At 42.5% G+C, this 20001-nt stretch overlaps 2 protein-coding genes across 2 annotated transcripts; both read left to right on the forward strand.

Moving 5' to 3' along the window:
• Window positions 1-255: 255 nt before the first annotated feature.
• LOC311108425 (toll-like receptor 2 type-2) lies at window positions 256-4869 on the forward strand (the record flags this gene model as incomplete). The annotated part of the gene is made up of 3 exons (XM_084151048.1): window positions 256-1250; window positions 3044-4226; window positions 4426-4869. The coding sequence occupies 3 exons, from the start codon at window positions 256-258 to the stop codon at window positions 4867-4869; spliced, it is 2622 nt and encodes an 873-aa protein (XP_084007174.1).
• Window positions 4870-18811: 13942 nt separating this feature from the next.
• On the forward strand, window positions 18812-19537 carry LOC311120266 (protein S100-A1; the record flags this gene model as incomplete). Its single annotated transcript, XM_084157831.1, has 2 exons — window positions 18812-18963; window positions 19388-19537. Exons 1-2 carry the CDS (start codon window positions 18823-18825, stop codon window positions 19535-19537), a joined length of 291 nt encoding a protein of 96 aa, XP_084013957.1. The 5' UTR covers window positions 18812-18822.
• Window positions 19538-20001: the final 464 nt, after the last annotated feature.

Raw genomic sequence — 20001 nt, forward strand, 5'->3', positions numbered from 1 at the left:
TTGGCTTTGAAACAGAAATGTGTGGGTAATGTTGGGCACAGACACATAAATACTGGGTAACATCAGACTGAAATCCATTTCCTCCCTCCCTATTTCCTCTAGTTGCAATTGAGGATTGAAGGATGTAAAAAGGAGACTATAGTCAAACTGAAATGACAAAGACCTAGAGAATGCAATAGATGTTTGTTAACAATCTTGTCAATCTTGTAATTTGTTAGACTTTACAGATTTTTTACATTCCTTTACAGATCCAAAATGTGCATGCACACTATGATTCTACTTGATTTTGTGTGGTTTAGTCTGCCACTTCTTGTGGTCCTTGCCTCACCAACCCCTGCTTCGAATGATGAGAGAGGCCCCTGTCAAATCTACAACTCTGGTCGCTCCGCAAACTGCCTTGGTCAGCGACTGGATCATGTTCCATGGAAGCACCTCCCTTCCACGCTTGAAAGTATAGATCTCTCCTACAATGAACTTAATGCCATTCGTGTTAATTATTTTTTTCGCCTACCTCATCTTCGTGTCCTTGAGCTGCAGTTCAACAACATCTCTGTGATTGAGGACCATGCCTTCCACAACAACCCCCTCCTGGAGCATCTTAACATCTTTAACAACTCCCTAGAGGAAATCCCTGCCAACGCCTTGCAGGACCTCTATAATCTAAGGGAACTCCTTATGTCGAATAACCTTTACACCCAGGCCACATTGGCAGCTGACGTTTTCTCCAGATTTACCCACCTCAAGGCCCTGTCCATGGGCGGCCCCTTGGTCAAGGGTCTAAGGAAAGGGGACTTCCAGGCATTGAGGAACATTCGGTTACAGGAGTTTGCCATTAAAACTTCATCCAATATCAGTTACTATGAACCGGGTAGTCTGAAGGTAATCCAGGCATGTAGAATGGGTTTTGACATGGCCATAGATCAGAAGCCAAATTTCCTACCTTTGATTCTTCGAGACTTGGCCAACAAGACTTTCAGTCTCATCCAATTCAGGAACCTCTTTGAGTTCATGTATTACATGGGAGATGAGGATATTTTCAGAGGCTTGCAAGACATCAAAGTAGATTCGCTCATCTTTCACCGTGGAAAATTCAATGAGAACCTTATGAGGATGGCTCTGTTTAATCTACAGGTCACCCCCCTTAAACGTCTGACACTTCAATACATTGACTTTGCTCGCTCGCCCAACTTTGTGGATAATGGCTTGGGCTCCAGTATCAAAAACCTTGCACTGAGTAGACTAAATCTGTGGTAAGCATATCTTATTCTACTCTGTTAAATTACAAAAGCATTATGCAGACATTTCTACCCAGAAGATGCAAAAACAAATACAGGTTCCTAGTCACAAGTGTATTTTTTCATCAATTTAAATCTGTTTCCATATCTACAGTGAGGGAAAAAAGTATTTGATCCCCTGCTGATTTTGTACGTTTGCCCACTGACAAAGAAATGATCAGTCTATAATTTTAATGGTAGGTTTATTTAAACAGTGAGAGACAGAATAACAACAACAAAATCCAAAAAAACGCATGTCAAAAATGTTATAAATTGATTTGCATTTTAATGAGGGAAATAAGTATTTGACCCCCTCTCAATCAGAAAGATTTCTGGCTCTCAGGTGTCTTTTATACAGGTAACGAGCTGAGATTAAGAGCACACTCTTAAAGGGAGTGCTCCTAATCTCAGTTTGTTACCTGTATATAAGACACATGTCCACAGAAGCAATCAATCAATCAGATTCCAAACTCTCCACCATGGCCAAGACCAAATAGCTCTCCAAGGATGTCAGGGACAAGATTGTAGACCTACACAAGGCTGGAATGGGCTACAAGACCATCGCCAAGCAGCTTGGTGAGAAGGTGACAACAGTTGGAGCGATTATTCGCAAATGGAAGAAACACAAAAGATCTGTCAATCTCCCTCGGCCTGGGGCTCCATGCAAGATCTCACCTCGTGGAGTTGCAATGATCATAGGAACAGTGAGGAATCAGCCAAGAACTACCCGGGAGGATCTTGTCAATGATCTCAAGGCAGCTGGGACCATAGTCACCAAGAAATCAATTGGTAACACACTACGCCGTGAAGGACTGAAATCCTGCAGCGCCCGCAAGATTCCCCTGCTCAAGAAAGCACATATACATGCCCGTCTGAAGTTTGCCAATGAACATCTGAATGATTCAGAGGAGAACTGGGTGAAAGTGTTGTTGTCAGGAGACCAAAATGGAGCTCTTTGGCATCAACTCAACTCGCCATGTTTGGAGGATGAGGAATGCTGCCTATGACCCCAAGAACACCATCCCCACCGTCAAACATGGAGGTGGAAACATTATGCTTTGGGGGTGTTTTTCTGCTAAGGGGACAAGTTCACCGCATCAAAGGGATGATGGACGGGGCCATGTACCGTCAAATCTTGGGTGAGAACCTCCTTCCCTCAGCCAGGGCATTGAAAATGGGTCGTGGATGGGTATTCCAGCATGACAATGACCCAAAACACACGGCCAAGGCAACAAAGGAGTGGCTCAAGAAGAAGCACATTAAGGTCCTGGAGTGGCCTAGCCAGTCTCCAGACCTTAATCCCATAGAAAAACTGTGGAGGGAGCTAAAGGTTCGAGTTGCCAAACGTCGGCTTCGAAACCTTAATGACAAAATCCCTCCTGAGATGTGTGCAAACCTGGTGGCCAACTACAAGAAATGTCTGACCTCTGTGAATGCCAACAAGGGTTTTGCCACCAAGTACTAAGTCATGTTTTGCAGGGGGGTCAAATACTTATTTCCCTCATTAAAATGCAAATTAATTCTTAACATTTTTGACATGCGTTTTTCTAGATTTTTTTGTTGTTATTCTGTCTCTCACTGTTCAAATAAACCTCCCATTAAAATTATAGACTGATCATGTCTTTGTCAGTGGGCAAACGTACAAAATCAGCAGGGGATCAAATACTTTTTTCCCTCACTGTATGTAGTCTGAAAGTACCAATTATGTTATCATCTTGACCACACATGTTTTTTTCATGCTTACATTTTTTGTCTCCATTACTCCTCAGGCATATCAGTAATCCAGACATTTTGCGTTTCGACTGGCGCTTCACATGGTTCAACAAAGTCCAACTGCTGTCCATTCAGAATGTGAACTTCAACTCTGTGCCTTGCGACGCCTGGCTTAATATGGAAGGCATGGAGGTTTTGGACATCTCAAACAACCGCCTGCAGGACAACATCCTCTTCAACCAGAGATGCAACTACAGGGGCACCATGCCGGCTCTTCGATCCTTCAATGTCAGCACCAACCAACTGACCAGCCTTCAGGACTTAGCCTCCCTGACCAGGGAGTTCAAACAATTGAAGGTCATGGATGTTAGCCACAACATGCTGGGCTCTGCTGAGAAGAGTCACAACTGTAACTGGATGCAGAACATCACCCAGGTGATCGCTCACCACAACCGATTCGAAAGTGGTGCCTTCCAGTGTCTGCCCACCACAGTACAATTCCTGGACCTTTCGTACTGTGACCTGGACCAGCTGGACATGGTCTACTTCCAACAAACCACCAGCCTTAAGGAGCTCCTGCTCAATGGGAACAAGATCAAGTTCATCCCTTCTGGTTGGAGAAGTCACTCCTTGCAGTCACTGGCTCTGGATGGGAACTCCTTTGGGCTCATCAGCATGGGCTCCTTCCAGGACATGCCCCAGCTGTCTCGACTGACGGCAGGGAACAACCCATACCACTGCACCTGCGACCTCCACGCCTTCATCCAGGACACAATTTCAAAGGGGAAGGTCAACATCACTGACTGGCCAGAGAACTACAAGTGTTACCATCCAGAAGCCTTGCTCAATACCGCTGTGGCAGATTTCTTCCCGGGTCACGTTGCCTGCGATGTCAGACTGGTCATCATCATCTCTGTGGCTACTACTGCAGCTGTGGTTTTAGTGTTGATGCTTATATGCTACATATTCAATGTTCCCTGGTACACCAAAGCCACATATCAGATCCTCAGAGCCAAATACAGGGCTCATCAGGAAGGAGCATCTGGAAAATCACAGATCTATGCTTACCACGCCTTCATCTCCTACAGCCACCCAGATGCAGACTGGGTCAGGGACCAGTTGTTGCCCTGCTTGGAGAACAGCAAGCCCCCCTACCAACTCTGTATCCATGAGAGAGACTTCATGCCAGGAAAGTGGATCATTGACAACATCATTGAAAATATTGAGAGCAGCGAAAAGGTAAGGGTGAGGACCACCCAAGACAAGTTAGAGGTGTTTTAACAAGTAAATAGTAATAGACTTTTGAATATAAAAGGTAAATTGAACAAACCAAAATGTAAAATGTATGTTTTGTTTAGGTTTGTATCCTGATTCCTGCACTGTGCATTTGCCTAAATTAATACACCCTATCCTCTGATTTTTTTGTTTACAAATCCAGATCATATTTGTGTTGTCACGCCACTTTGTGAACAGCGATTGGTGCAACTACGAGCTCTACTTTGCCCAGCAACGAGCCATCGGCAAGACCTTCAGCGATGTTATTCTGGTGGTTAAAGAGCCCATCGACCCTGAATCTCTGCCCAGCAAGTATTGTAAGCTCAAGAAGATGCTGAACACCAAAACGTACCTAGAGTGGCCCCAACAAGCCAAGCAACAGACCTTCTTCTGGGCTCAACTTAAGAGTGTCCTGGGCAAGCCCACACTGACTAGAGAGCAGGCTCTTAGTGTTAGGAGCATCAGTGTATCCTCAGTGGGCGCTGTGCCTATGATAGAGCTCCCTCTAGAGGATGGGAAGCTGGCGATATCTATGCCAAAGTTAGACAGAAAAGCAGAGCTCCACCAAGTAGTTGGGCAAAGACCAATCCCTGTAGCTGTGGCATGAGCCAAAATAAGCCAAGCATGTAACTTGTAATGTGTATAGTGTCCCAAGACCAATCTCTCTCTGAAGTGCTGAGCTTGAGTGACTTCTTGGCCATGCTGTGGCAGATAATGTGTTTGCCAAGCTGCTGGTATCATTAGCAAATGTTTCATAATGATGACAGTGACTAAAATGATCTGTCTGCCACCCACCCTTCTGACATGTACAGTGCCTACTCCCCCTTGAACTCTTCACATTTTGTTGCGTTACAAAGTGGGATTGAAATAGATGTAATTGTATTTTTTTTGTAATTGATCTACACAAAATACTCCAAAATGTCAAAGTGAAAAAAACGTTATATAAATGTTTACAAATTAATGCAAATTAAATAACTAAAATATAGTCGTTGCATAAGTATTCATCCCCTTTAGTTCAGAAAGAAAAATCGGCTTAACAAATCACAAAATAAGTTATATGGACTCACTCTGTGTGAAATAATAGGGGTTGATATGATTTTTGAATGACTATCCCTTTCTCTGTCCCCCATACATATATACAACATCTGTAAGCTCCCTCAGTCAAGATTCAACTATAAAGACCAAGGAGCTTTTCGAAAGAAGGGCAGTGATTAGTAGATGGGTAACAATAAAAAATCAGACATTGATTATATATTTAAGCATGGTCAAGTTAATAAGTATGCTGTTGATAATTTATCAAACAACCCAGACACATCAAAGATGCAGTCGTCCTTCTGAACTGAGCTGCAGGATAGGAAGGAAACTGCTTAGGGATGTCACCATGCGGCCATTGCTGATTTAAAAACCGCTACAGAGTTCAATGGCTGTAATGGGAGAAAACTGAGGATGGATCAACAACATTGTAGTGACTGCACAATTATGACCTAAATGACAGAGAAAAATAATAATACAAATATACAGAATAAAAAATATTTCAAAACATGCATATGTATGCAACAAGGCACTAAAGTAATACTGAAAAAATAATTACACGGCAAAGGAATACACTTTTTGGCCTAAATGCAAAGCCTTATGTTTGGGGCAAATCCAACACAACACATCACTGAGTAACTGCCTCCTTATTTTCAAACATGGTGGTGGCTGCATCATGGTATGGGAATGCTTGACATCGGCAAAGACTGGTGAAATTTTCAGGATAAAAAGAAACGGCATGGAGCTAAGCACAGGCAAAATCCTAGAGGAAAACCTGCTTTAGTCTGCTTTACACCAGACACTGGGAGAGGAATTCACCTTTCAGTAGGACAATAACCTACAACACAAGGCCAAATCTACACTGGAGTTGTTTACCAAGAAGACAGTGAATGTTCCTGAGTGGCCAAGTTACAGTTGACATACAGTGGGGGAAAAAAGTATTTAGTCAGCCACCAATTATGCATGTTCTCCCACTTAAAAAGATGAGAGAGGCCTGTAATTTTCATCATAGGTACACGTCAACTATGACAGACAAAAGGAGGAAAAAAAATCCAGAAAATCACATTGTAGGATTTTTAATGAATTTATTTGCAAATTATGGTGGAAAATAAGTATTTGGTCAATAACAAAAGTTTCTCAATACTTTGTTATATACCCTTTGTTGGCAATGACACATGTCAAACGTTTTCTGTAAGTCTTCACAAGGTTTTCACACACTGTTGCTGGTATTTTGGCCCATTCCTCCATGCAGATCTCCTCTAGAGCAGTGATGTTTTGGGGCTGTCGCTGGGCAACACGGACTTTCAACTCCCTCCAAAGATTTTCTATGGGGTTGAGATCTGGAGACTGGCTAGGCCACTCCAGGACCTTGAAATGCTTCTTACGAAGCCACTCCTTCATTGCCCGGGCGGTGTGTTTGGGATCATTGTCATGCTGAAAGACCCAGCCACGTTTCATCTTCAATGCCCTTGCTGATGGAAGGAGGTTTTCACTCAAAATCTCACGATACATGGCCCCATTCATTCTTTCCTTTACACGGATCAGTCGTCCTGGTCCCTTTGCAGAAAAACAGCCCCAAAGCATGATGTTTCCACCCCCATGCTTCACAGTAGGTATGGTGTTCTTTGGATGCAACTCAGCATTCTTTGTCCTCCAAACACGACGAGTTGAGTTTTTACCAAAAAGTTCTATTTTGGTTTCATCTGACCATATGACATTCTCCCAATCCTCTTCTGGATCATCCAAATGCACTCTAGCAAACTTCAGACGGGCCTGGACATGTACTGGCTTAAGCAGGGGGACACGTCTGGCACTGCAGGATTTGAGTCCCTGGCGGCGTAGTGTGTTACTGATGGTAGGCTTTGTTACTTCGGTCCCAGCTCTCTGCAGGTCATTCACTAGGTCCCCCCGTGTGGTTCTGGGATTTTTGCTCACCGTTCTTGTGATCATTTTGACCCCACGGGGTGAGATCTTGCGTGGAGCCCCAGATCGAGGGAGATTATCAGTGGTCTTGTATGTCTTCCATTGCCTAATAATTGCTCCCACAGTTGATTTCTTCAAACCAAGCTGCTAACCTATTGCAGATTCAGTCTTCCCAGCCTGGTGCAGGTCTACAATTTTGTTTCTGGTGTCCTTTGACAGCAATTTGGTCTTGGCCATAGTGGAGTTTGGAGTGTGACTGTTTGAGGTTGTGGACAGGTGTCTTTTATTCTGATAACAAGTTCAAACAGGTGCCATTAATACAGGTAACGAGTGGAGGACAGAGGATCCTCTTAAAGCAGGTCTGTGAGAGCCAGAAATCTTGCTTGTTTGTAGGTGACCAAATACTTATTTTCCACCATAATTTGCAAATAAATTCATAAAAAATCCTACAATGTGATTTTCTGGATTTTTTTTCTTCAATTTGTCTGTCATAGTTCACGTGTACCTATGATGAAAATTACAGGCCTCTCTCATCTTTTTAAGTGGGAGAACTTGCACAATTGGTGGCTGACTAAATACTTTTTTTCCCCACTGTAAATCTGCTTGAAATTGTAGGGCCAGAGCTTGAAGAATTTTGAAAAGAATAATGGGCAAATATTGCACAATACAGGTGTGAAAAGCTCTTTTAAGACTTACCCAAGAAGACACACAGCTGTAATCGCTGCCAAAGGTGTTTCTAACATGTATTGACTCAGGGGGGTGAATACTTATCTAATCAAGGTATATTAGTGTTTTATTTTTCAATAATGTTTCCACTTTGACAGAGTATTTTGCGTAGATCGTTGACAAAAAAAGACAATTAAATCAATTTTGTGAAGAAATCCAAGGGGGGTGTAGACTTTGTATAGGCACTGTAAGCCTTGGCGCAGAGGGGGTGCTCTCTGCCCCATGTGCTCTCTAAGTGACCCAGGCCAAGGGCCCTGTTGACAGGTGTTGAAAGACCACAAACTCAACAGCTCAAAATGGGATCTCCTGTGTCACACTTGAGATAACAAGCGAGGTGCCAGGGAGATGTGGTGACAGGTGTCATGCAGCGTGGTTACACTCCCACCACTCGGCCACTGACCACAATTACTGTAACACATAATGTATGCCATTTAGCAGACAGTTTTATCCAAAGCGACTTACATTTTACGTGCACGTACACATACACATGCCATGTAGAATCTGCTCTGCCATGTCAAAGAGCATGCAAGCCACAAATCTCATATGAAAAGGGGGAACCAGTGGGGACTGCATGTTAAATATGACTGTTGTTTAGAATTAAAAATGTAACTTACTGTGAGGGAAAAAAGTATTTGATCCCCTGCTGATTTTGTACGTTTGCCCACTGACAAAGAAATGATCAGTCTATAACTTTAATGGTAGGTTTATTTGAACAGTGAGAGACAGAATAACAACAACAAAATCCAGAAAAACGCATGTCAAAAATGTTATAAATTGATTTGCATTTTAATGAGGGAAATAAGTATTTGACCCCTCTGCAAAACATGACTTAGTACTTGGTGGCAAAACCCTTATTGGCAATCACAGAGGTCAGACGTTTCTTGTAGTTGGCCACCAGGTTTGCACACATTTTAGGAGGGATTTTGTCCCACTCCTCTATGCAAATCTTCTCCAAGTCATTAAGGTTTCGAGGCTGACGTTTGGCAACTCGAACCTTCAGCTCCCTCCACAGATTGTCTATGGAATTAAGGTCTGGAGACTGGCTAGACCACTCCAGGACCTTAATGTGCTTCTTCTTGAGCCACTCCTTTGTTGCCTTGGCCATGTGTTTTGGGTCATTGTCATGCTGGAATACCCATCCACGACCCATTTTCAATGCCCTGGCTGAGGGAAGGAGGTTCTCACCCAAGATTTGATGGTACATGGCCCCGTCCATCGTCCCTTTGATGCGGTGATGTTGTCCTGTCCCCTTAGCAGAAAAACACCCCCAAAGCATAATGTTTCTACCTCCATGTTTGACGGTGGGGATGGTATTCTTGGGGTCATAGGCAGCATTCCTCCTCCTCCAAACACGGCGAGTTGAGTTGATGCCAAAGAGCTCCATTTCGGTCTCATCTGACCACAACACTTTCACCCAGTTCTCCTCTGAATCATTCAGATGTTCATTGGCAAACTTCAGACGGGCATGTATATGTGCTTTCTTGAGCAGGAGGACCTTGCGGGCGCTGCAGGATTTCAGTCCTTCACGGCGTAGTGTGTTACCAATTGTTTTCTTGGTGACTATGGTCCCAGCTGCCTTGAGATCATTGACAACATCCTCTCGTGTAGTTCTGGGCTGATTCCTCACCGTTCTCATGATCATTGCAACTCCACGAGGTGAGATCTTGCATGGAGCCCCAGGCCGAGGGAGATTGACAGTTATTTTGTGTTTCTTCCATTTGTGAATAATCGCACCAACTGTTGTCACCTTCTCACCAAGCTGCTTGGCGATGGTCTTGTGCCCATTCCAGCCTTGTGTAGGTCTACAATATTGTCCCTGACATCCTTGGAGATCACTTTGGTCTTGGCCATGGTGGAGAGTTTGGAATCTGATTGATTGATTGCTTCTGTGGACAGGGGTCTTTTATACATTTACATTTACATTTTAGTCATTTAGCAGACGCTCTTATCCAGAGCGACTTACAGTTAGTGAATACATATTTTTTTATACTGGCCCCCTGTGGGAATACAAGTAACGAGCTATACAGGTAACAAACTGAGATTAGGAGCACTCCCTTTAAGAGTGTGCTCCTAATCTCAGCTCGTTACTTGTATAAAAGACACCTGGGAGCCAGAAATCTTTCTGATTGAGAGGGGATCAAATACTTATTTCCCTCATTAAAATGCAAATCAATTTATAACATTTTTGACATGCGTTTTTCTGGATTTTGTTGTTGTTATTCTGTCTCTCACTGTTCAAATAAACCTACCATTAAAATTATAGACTGATAATTTCTTTGTCAGTGGGCAAACGTACAAAATCAGCAGGGGATCAAATACTTTTTTTCCCTCACTGTATGCAATGTATTCATGTCCAGTAATACTAAGAAAAAATGTGATGATCCAAATATTCAAAACGGGGGCTATGAAAAAATAAAAAAATAATGTATGCACTAACTGTAAGTCGCTCTGGATAAGAGCGTCTGCTAAATGACTAAAATGTAAATGTATAAATACAATATAATAATGAAATATAGTTTTCTAAATATGTTTTACTTTTCTACACTATTTACATGCTTTAATGTACATGTGAATGTTATTGTTAATGTGAATGTTATTTACTAATTAAGTAAATAACAAATGAGTGAATTGCTTATCATTACATTGATTGCCTAATGCAAATGATTTTAAGCTAATAACTCTAATAAAACAGTGTTGTGTTTTATACTTGACTGTTGAGTTGGGTATTTAGAAATAGGGATGTGTTAAAATGCAGTGTAATTCTGTTTTACAATATCAGTGTGAAGGGCTACTTTGTGAAACCTGGCAATATTTACAACTGACCAATAGATGACACCCTTTTACATTTTCTGGAAGTCACATTTAGTTTGTGTGTGTGTGTGTGTGTGTGTGTGTGTGTGTGTGTGTGTGTGTGTTTTCAGGAAGAGATCAGACTTATATCGCAGAAACTGGCAGATGTTAGACATGATATAACAAACAGCATCTGCCTGTAGTTATTTGCCCAGCAAGACAACAAACATGACATAATGCCACAGGGGTCACACAGAGTTCAGATTGATTTTAATCATGATTCTGGGAAGAAAATGCTGAGATCCTTTTGCATGCTCTATTACTATCTGGGTGTATATATTTTTCAAAAGTATTTTGATATCTTGCAATGCTGCCAGATTCAATATCCGAATATTTGAAGGTTGACTTGATGTACAGTATTAAATATAGTTGTTCCTATTCTAGTATGTCTCCTTTTGTGTTTTTCCAATTGTTAAATGAGAAAATCACTCCCCAGACTAAATCAAAATGTATTATGTGCAGGCTATTTACAGAAATTGCCATGTGAGCACAGAACATAAGAAGAAAACATGTTATACAGTGGGGAAAAAAAGTATTTAGTCAGCCACCAATTGTGCAAGTTCTCCCACTTAAAAAGATGAGAGAGGCCTATAATTTTCATCATAGGTACACGTCAACTATGACAGACAAAATCCAGAAAATCACATTGTAGGATTTTTTATGAATTTATTTGCAAATTATGGTGGAAAATAAGTATTTGGTCAATAACAAAAGTTTCTCAATACTTTGTTATATACCCTTTGTTGGCAATGACACAGGTCAAACGTTTTCTGTAAGTCTTCACAAGGTTTTCACACACTGTTGCTGGTATTTTGGCCCATTCCTCCATGCAGATCTCCTCTAGAGCAGTGATGTTTTGGGGCTGTCGCTGGGCAACACGGACTTTCAACTCCCTCCAAAGATTTTCTATGGGGTTGAGATCTGGAGACTGGCTAGGCCACTCCAGGACCTTGAAATGCTTCTTACGAAGCCACTCCTTCATTGCCCGGGCGGTGTGTTTGGGATCATTGTCATGCTGAAAGACCCAGCCACGTTTCATCTTCAATGCCCTTGCTGATGGAAGGAGGTTTTCACTCAAAATCTCACGATACATGGCCCCATTCATTCTTTCCTTTACACGGATCAGTCGTCCTGGTCCCTTTGCAGAAAAACAGCCCCAAAGCATGATGTTTCCACCCCCATGCTTCACAGTAGGTATGGTGTTCTTTGGATGCAACTCGGCATTCTTTGTCCACCAAACACGACGAGTTGAGTTTTTACCAAAAAGTTCTATTTTGGTTTCATCTGACCATATGACATTCTCCCAATCCTCTTCTGGATCATCCAAATGCACTCTAGCAAACTTCAGACGGGCCTGGACATGTACTGGCTTAAGCAGGGGGACACGTCTGGCACTGCAGGATTTGAGTCCCTGGCGGCGTAGTGTGTTACTGATGGTAGGCTTTGTTACTTTGGTCCCAGCTCTCTGCAGGTCATTCACTAGGTCCCCCCGTGTGGTTCTGGGATTTTTGCTCACCGTTCTTGTGATCATTTTGACCCCACGGGGTGAGATCTTGCATGGAGCCCCAGATCGAGGGAGATTATCAGTGGTCTTGTATGTCTTCCATTTCCTAATAATTGCTCCCACAGTTGATTTCTTCAAACCAAGCTGCTTACCTATTGCAGATTCAGTCTTCCCAGCCTGGTGCAGGTCTACAATTTTGTTTCTGGTGTCCTTTGACAGCTCTTTGGTCTTGGTCATAGTGGAGTTTGGAGTGTGACTGTTTGAGGTTGTGGACAGGTGTCTTTTATACTGATAACAAGTTCAAACAGGTGCCATTAATACAGGTAACGAGTGGAGGACAGAGGAGCCTCTTAAAGAAGAAGTTACAGGTCTGTGAGAGCCAGAAATCTTGCTTGTTTGTAGGTGACCAAATACTTATTTTCCACCATAATTTGCAAATAAATTCATTAAAAATCCTACAATGTGATTTGCAGGATTTTTTTTCTCTCAATTTGTCTGTCATAGTTGACGTGTACCTATGATGGAAATTACAGGCCTCTCTCATCTTTTTAAGTGGGAGAACTTGCACAATTGGTGGCTGACTAAATACTTTTTTCCCCCACTGTAACTGTATGCATTTTTCAATCCCATATGCATTATCATTGCTCCCTGTATTTCCAGTATTATTGAATAATTAGTGTGAACTGTGTTTATCAACAAGATAATTGAAGGTACGATTAAGTTGAAGATTGCACAGGCTGAAAGAGATTCTAACAGTTGGTTCTGATGCTTCTCTGCACAGTAATGCGAGATGGCGGCTTTAGTTTCCCACACAAAAGGGAAAGGTGAGTGCTCTTTTTCTGGGTCACTCAGGTTGACATCTACTTAAGTGAGATCACCTCGGAAACGCACTCCGCAGAGCCGGCTTTTGTGGCCTTGACATGGCCAAGCCTCGATGAATGACTTCCACCAGACTTACAGTATTTGTCCTGGAGCTGTCTAATCTTGGAAGGTTAAGTTAAGTATAGCCTACAAAGTAATACGCAAAGTATATGACATGTAAATACTTATGACAGAGGTCTGTATTCTGACCACATGGATAGTTACCACATATCAGGCCTAACACCTTTGCCAAGATATCCTATAAACCACGGCTTCTCAGGCATTATCACTTAATTGACCCCTTAGTTTTGTATTCTGCAAATATACATTTAAATTAGTGTTAGTTTTATTGCATTTGTTTGGCTAATCTACCATAGTCATAGCATAAGAGCAGAAAAAGGACAGAAGGACAGACGCTGTATGTCAACGTGGACATTAGCATATTAATGAATTATAATCTCATAGAATATAGCATGTGTGATGAAAGATGGCTCATTCATCGACAACAGCTGATTTGAATTGGCAGTTAGCGTCTGATATGAGTGCAGAAGCATACAGAGGGAGATTATTTCCATGTGATGTCATTTGAGGTGATAAATGCTGGCAAACCATTTTGGGTGCCCAGCAAGGGACAATGTTGAGAGAGAGAGACTGTAGTAGGCCTACACGTATCTGACCTGCTGCTGTCATATCCCATGGCTAATGTAGGCCTATTCCCTAAATGATGATTCAATTTACACTGAACAAAAATATTAACACAACATGCAACAATTTCAAAGATTTTACTGAGTTACAGTTCATATAAGGAAATCAGTCAATTTAAATAAACAAACTATGCCCTAATCTATGTAATTTCACATTACTGGGAATATAGATACGCATCTGTTGGACACAGATACCTTAAAGAAAAGGTAGGAGCGTGGAAAACCAGTCAGTATCTGGTGTGACCACCATTTACCTCATGCAGCGCGACACATCTCCTTTGCATAGAGTTGATCAGGCTGTTGATTGTGGCCTGTGGAATGTTGTACCACTCCTCTTCAATGGCTGTGCGAAGATGCTGGATATTGGCAGGAACTGGAACACGCTGTCGTACACGTCGATCCAGAGCATCCGAAACATGCTCAATGAGTGACATGTCTGGTGAGAATTCAGGCCATGGGAGAACTGGGACATTTTTAGCTTCCAGGAATTGTGTACAGATCCTTATGACATGGGGCTGTGCATTATCATGCTGAAACATGAGGTGATGGAGGCAGCAATGGGCCTCAGGATCATTCAAATTGCCATAGATAAAATGCAATTGTGTTATTTGTCCAAAGCTTATGCCTGCCCATACCATAACCCCACCATGGGGCACACTGCTCACAACGTTGACATCAGCAAACCGGTCGCCCACACAACGCCATACACGCCGTCTGCCCGGTAAAGTTGAAACCGGGATTCATCCGTGAAGAGCACACTTCTCCAGCGTGCCAGTGGCCATCGAAGGTGAGCATTTGCCCACTGAAGTCGGTTACGATGCCAAACTGCAGTCAGGTCAATACCTTGGTGAGGACGACGAGCATGCAGATGAGCTTCCTTGAGACAGTTTCTGACAGTTTGTGCATATTTTTTGTGGACAGATTTAGGGAGGAGTAAAACCTCTTGCTTCGCCTATTCCTCTCTGCTTACAGCTGGTCCCTGTCTTGGGTTCTCAGCAGATGGTATGGAAGACAGCTGGCTCCATGTGAACTACAATCCCGATGCTCTGTTTTAACATTTAGAAACGTTAATAATCCTCCCGTGCGATACGGTTTTGGAAACATAAAGCCTTCCACTTTCCATTCCAAATTATTCACAAATGCAAAATAAACACTTACTGTACACTGTTTTAACCGCTTTTAACACAGTTGCAACCGACAGTATTTATCAGTTACAACACTATTACACAGTGTTAGGAGATGCTTTGATAGCTAATTAGAACAGGTGTTTGCCTCTGTCGTCTTCTTCTTCAAATTTGTGTTGGAGGATCGCAACAAACTGAAAGGTGCATACACCGCCACCAACTGTACTGGAGTATGAGGCCGGTCACAGCATCCCTATTCATCTATTTCTCTTATCTAGCCCTGTGTTTCCGCCTACTATTCTGGAGTGTGAATTCATTACACTGTAACACAAAAAGGGAAGGGAAAAGGACGGGGGAAAGGGACCAACTAACCCTACACCCGTTAAAAACATCACCATTATTCCACTCCTTGGCCCTATCTGATCCTATACCAGGCTGGCATACTGGGAGGACGGGACACTGTCGTTCAACACACCTTCTGCAGTAAAATCTTGTACACCCAAGTACTTCTCTGCAGCTGCCACCACAACATCTATTTTCTGTGATTTAGGTTCCATTTCTGTGGTATAGTTGATACCCATGGCTATGCCTCACTCTCTATTGACCTCAGCCTCCTCACAGGGATCCTCTCAAGATCCCTCACCCTGTACACATCTTCCTCTACTTCTCTCTTCACTGCCTCAGCATACCACACCTTCTGTACTACTCTGATCCTGGCAACCTCTGTACTACTCTGATCCTGGCAACCTCAGCCTGCCTGTCACTGGACACTTCTGAACTTCAGCACCATGTGTGCCCCTATAGTTAACACATTTTTACATTTTAATCATTTTAGCAGACGCACTTATCCAGAGCGACTTGCAGTTAGTGATTTTCATACTGGTCCCCCGTGGGAAACGAACCCACAACCCTGGCGTTGCAAACGTCATGCTCTACCAACTAAGCTACACACAACTGTTTCCGCCAATACTACACATTCCTTTGTCTCATGCCCTCCTGCACACTTCTCATGGTCACCTCTGTCTTCCGTAGGCCCAAACAAGCGCTCTAACATGGAAATATGGCCGCACGGCATGGGAACCCTAATCCTAAAAAGGTGTGTAGTCATTTAACCTTTTGTTTTTTTTCCCCCAAATTCTTTCTCACTGATGTGAAAGTCCAAATGTTTCCAAAACGGTATCTGGTCGTGCAAGGCGTAGGCCTATTTGCGTTTAGACAGAGCATTTGGGCAGCTTCGAAGCGTCAGGGTATTTCCCTCACAAGGCTAAAGGGGACGTCCAATGGCTCATGAAACGCAATGGAATAGTGTATTAATTCATTACGCCGATTCTGTTGCAAAACGTTTAGTCTGTTTTGCAACAGAAACCGTTTAGCCTACTCCAAACGGAAAATGTTTTGCAAGAGTTTCTATTGGACAAATTCCGGTAGGTCCCTCCCCGTTTCCTCTGTTTGCATCCGTTTGGTTCTTTAACGGTAAACGATTTCCGTTGCGACTTCAAGACGTAATGAATACATCCCTGATAATAAACTCGGAATGGAAGTCCGTAATTTTAGTTGCTTTAAGCCAATAGGTCCTATCATAGGTTTGAAGACGTCGTTGTTAAAAACATCCAATACAATAGTCTACTGATACTGTATTGATTCTGCGGTAGGCTAATACATTCTGTATAATAATAATTATGTAAGGTTACCTTACATGGTCAAATTAATTAGGCCTTCCTGTGCCATTTGCATCCGTGATGTTGCAGATTTCACCAGTGGGAGGCGCCTGATTTTAATTTAGGCTCACAGGTGAGATGCATAAAACAGGTGAGATGAGGGTGGACGCCACTTCTCCTTCGTTTGTCATCAGCGTTGAGGTGAGTAGGGAACGTGTTTGTGTTCAATAGATTTTTAACCTGCATGCATATTTCTTGTTGAGCATATGTACATTTCTGTGCCATATAGGCTTCCTGGTAAGAAGAAAAGCATGTCCTTTTTGGGTAAAAAAATCTGGCGAAGTTGAAATGAATCTGTAGCATTGAGTTTAAATTTTATAGTTGTGCTCTTTTGGTTATTGCATATTTTGCCATCTGTTTTATAATTAGCTTAATTAGGCTTACAAAAAGTTAAGTAAAGGAACTTCAGGCCAATATTGAGTGTAATAACAACTATACACTGAGTGTACAAAAGATGAGGAACACCTTCCTATACCTTCCCCCCCTTTGCCCTAAGAACAGCCTCAATTCGTCAGGGCATGGACTCTACAAGGTCGAAAGTGTTCCACAGGGATGTTGGCCCATGTTGACTCCAATGTTTCCCACAGTTGTGTAAAGTTGGCTGGTTGTCATTTGGGTGGTGGACCATTCTTGAACACACAAGGAACTGTGTGTGGCATGAAACCTAGCAGCGTTGCAGTTCTTGACACACTCAAACCGGTGCGCCTGGCACCTACTAACATACCCCGTTTTAAAGGCACTTCAATCTTTTGTCTTGCCCATTCACCCTCTGAATGGCACACAATCCATATCTCAATTGTCTCGAGGTTTAAAATCCTTCTTTAACCTGTCTCCTCCCCTTCATCTACACTGATTTTGAAGTATATTTAACAAATTACATCTAAGGGATCATAGCATTCATCTGGTCAGTCTGTCATGGAAAGAGCCGTTCCTAATGTTTTGTACACAGTGTACTTTCAGTCAAATTGCCTCAACAGCCCTTAGAGTTCATGTAATCACATGTCATTGAGGGTGTTTTCATATAGCTGATATCATATTTGTAAGGAAAGAACCCCACAATCTAAACTGATCAAATGCCTGATTGTTTTAAGCTTGATTCAGGGGTATGGTGTGCTTTAGATGCATCAAACATTAGGCCTACCCACTTCAGAGCTTGAATTACTAGGATAGCTACACTCATCCCCCCCCCACACACACACACACACAAGAATGGGCTACATTATTTATGTGTCTCTGGGGGATAACAATCTATAGCTTGCTAAACCATCTATCACCTTTCTGAGACACCCGATCATTTAGGTTTATCCTGGACCCCTGAGAACAGCAAGGTCTGACTGTTTCCTCTGTGTAGGCCCACCAGGGCTGTATTACATTTTAGTCATTTAGCAGACGCTCTTATCCAGAGCGACTTACAGTTAGCACATACATTATTTTATCGAACCCACAACCCTGGCGTTGCAAACGCCATGCTCTACCAACTGAGCTACATCCCCTGCCGGCCATTCCCTCCCCTACCCTGGACGACGCTGGGCCAACTGTGCGCCGCCCCATGGGTCTCCCGGTCGCAGCCGGCTATGACAGAGCCTGGATTCGAACCAGGATCTCTAGTGGCACAGCTAGCACTGCGATGCAGTGCCTTAGACCACTGCGCCACTCGGGAGAGTGATGTGTACCCACCTGGGCAACCAATGGCAATGTCTCATTCTCCTTTTATCAATATTTTTCTATTCTAGTTGCTGCTGGAGTCAATGTATTATTTAAAGCTTTTAATTCAGGGGTTGCTAGTTATCGGATGCCTGTCTAGATCATAATTGAACATTTAAATTAGTTTTTCAAAGACAATTTGAAAGGGGGATGGAATTTAACCCACATGATCGTTTTGAAACTGGATGAAATGCTCTGAAACTGTCCCCAGTGGCTGTTGCATACAGTTTACAATATTCTACACACTGACAAATGTTAAGATTATATCCAAATAAACAGGAACCAATGAGTTCACTTCATGCAATTTGACTTCTACGGTCAAATCTATTAATTGTCCATACAGCTTATACGCTATCATGGATTGACCTATCCCTCACGTCTTTGTCTCTTTTTAGCTATTCACAGCACTGTAAAATGGGTTCCAAACTCGAGAGTGCAATGGAGGGGCTAATTCGAGTGTTCCACTCATACTCCTCAAAAGAAGGGGACAAGTACAAGCTGAGCAAAGTTGAGCTGAAGAATCTGTTGCAGGGCGAACTGAGTGACTTCCTGGCGGTGAGTTTGATTCTTAATGCTGTCCAGGGGAGGGATATGTGGTTTCAATATTATATTTTCTTCAATTCCATTTTTATGTACATAAACAAAATGAAAACTGCCCCAAAGCAATTCATAAAGGCCAGCATTGGAGCAGTCTTGATTTATTGAACAGTTGTGGGACCATCACCTTCAAGACATATTGTACTATGGCCTGGCCTAGAAACTACGCTTATCACCTAGGCATTTCATAGATCTGAAATGATTTGATGGGTATAACAATATGGCAGGAGATCGATCTTTCCATCTGATTGGCTTTGTGCAATTTTCTACGTATTGCCTATTCCAATTCTTTCATATCTACAAATGTTCAGAGAGTCATGCGGCCGTTTCTGGTCTGGGCCTACATTTCAATGCATGAACCATTTCTACTCCTCTCCCTCAGGCAAGTAAGGACCCTATGGTAGTAGAGAAGATCATGAGTGATCTGGATGAAAACAAAGATGGCGAAGTGGACTTTCAGGAGTTTGTCATCTTGGTTGCTGCGCTGACGGTGGCCTGTAACGAGTTCTTTGTAGAGAGCCTGAATGAATGAGTTTAGAAACAATCTGTGACCTCACCTTTCTACTCATTATTCCTTGTTAATAAAACAAACATGTATGCTTTAATTTGATTGAAATAACTATCATTTTGATACTTGTTGACAGAAACGGGCAAAGGTTTCAAGATTGTTGGCACATAATGCTTATTTCTAACAAAGGCTCTTGACTGTTGTAAAATGATTGCTGCTGTAAAGAATACTGCAATGGACTGGGTAGTTTCAGTGTAAGATCACTGTCATTACACTAGTAGTTTAGGTTCTGCTCCGATCAATAAAGGTGATCATTGCCATCTGTCTAAATATGTTAAACTCAGCTCATTGTGACTGAATCAGCTGGTAGACTTGAATGCACATTAATGACTAAGTCGCTTTGGATAAAAGCGTCTGCTAAATGGCATATTAATAATGTCTTCTGCATGTGAAATCTGGGACCATATTAATCAATTGTCTCTGAGTAG

This window comes from Coregonus lavaretus (genome assembly GCF_964263955.1).
Source record: "Coregonus lavaretus genome assembly, chromosome: 3".
Taxonomy (NCBI): Eukaryota; Metazoa; Chordata; class Actinopteri; order Salmoniformes; family Salmonidae; genus Coregonus; species Coregonus lavaretus.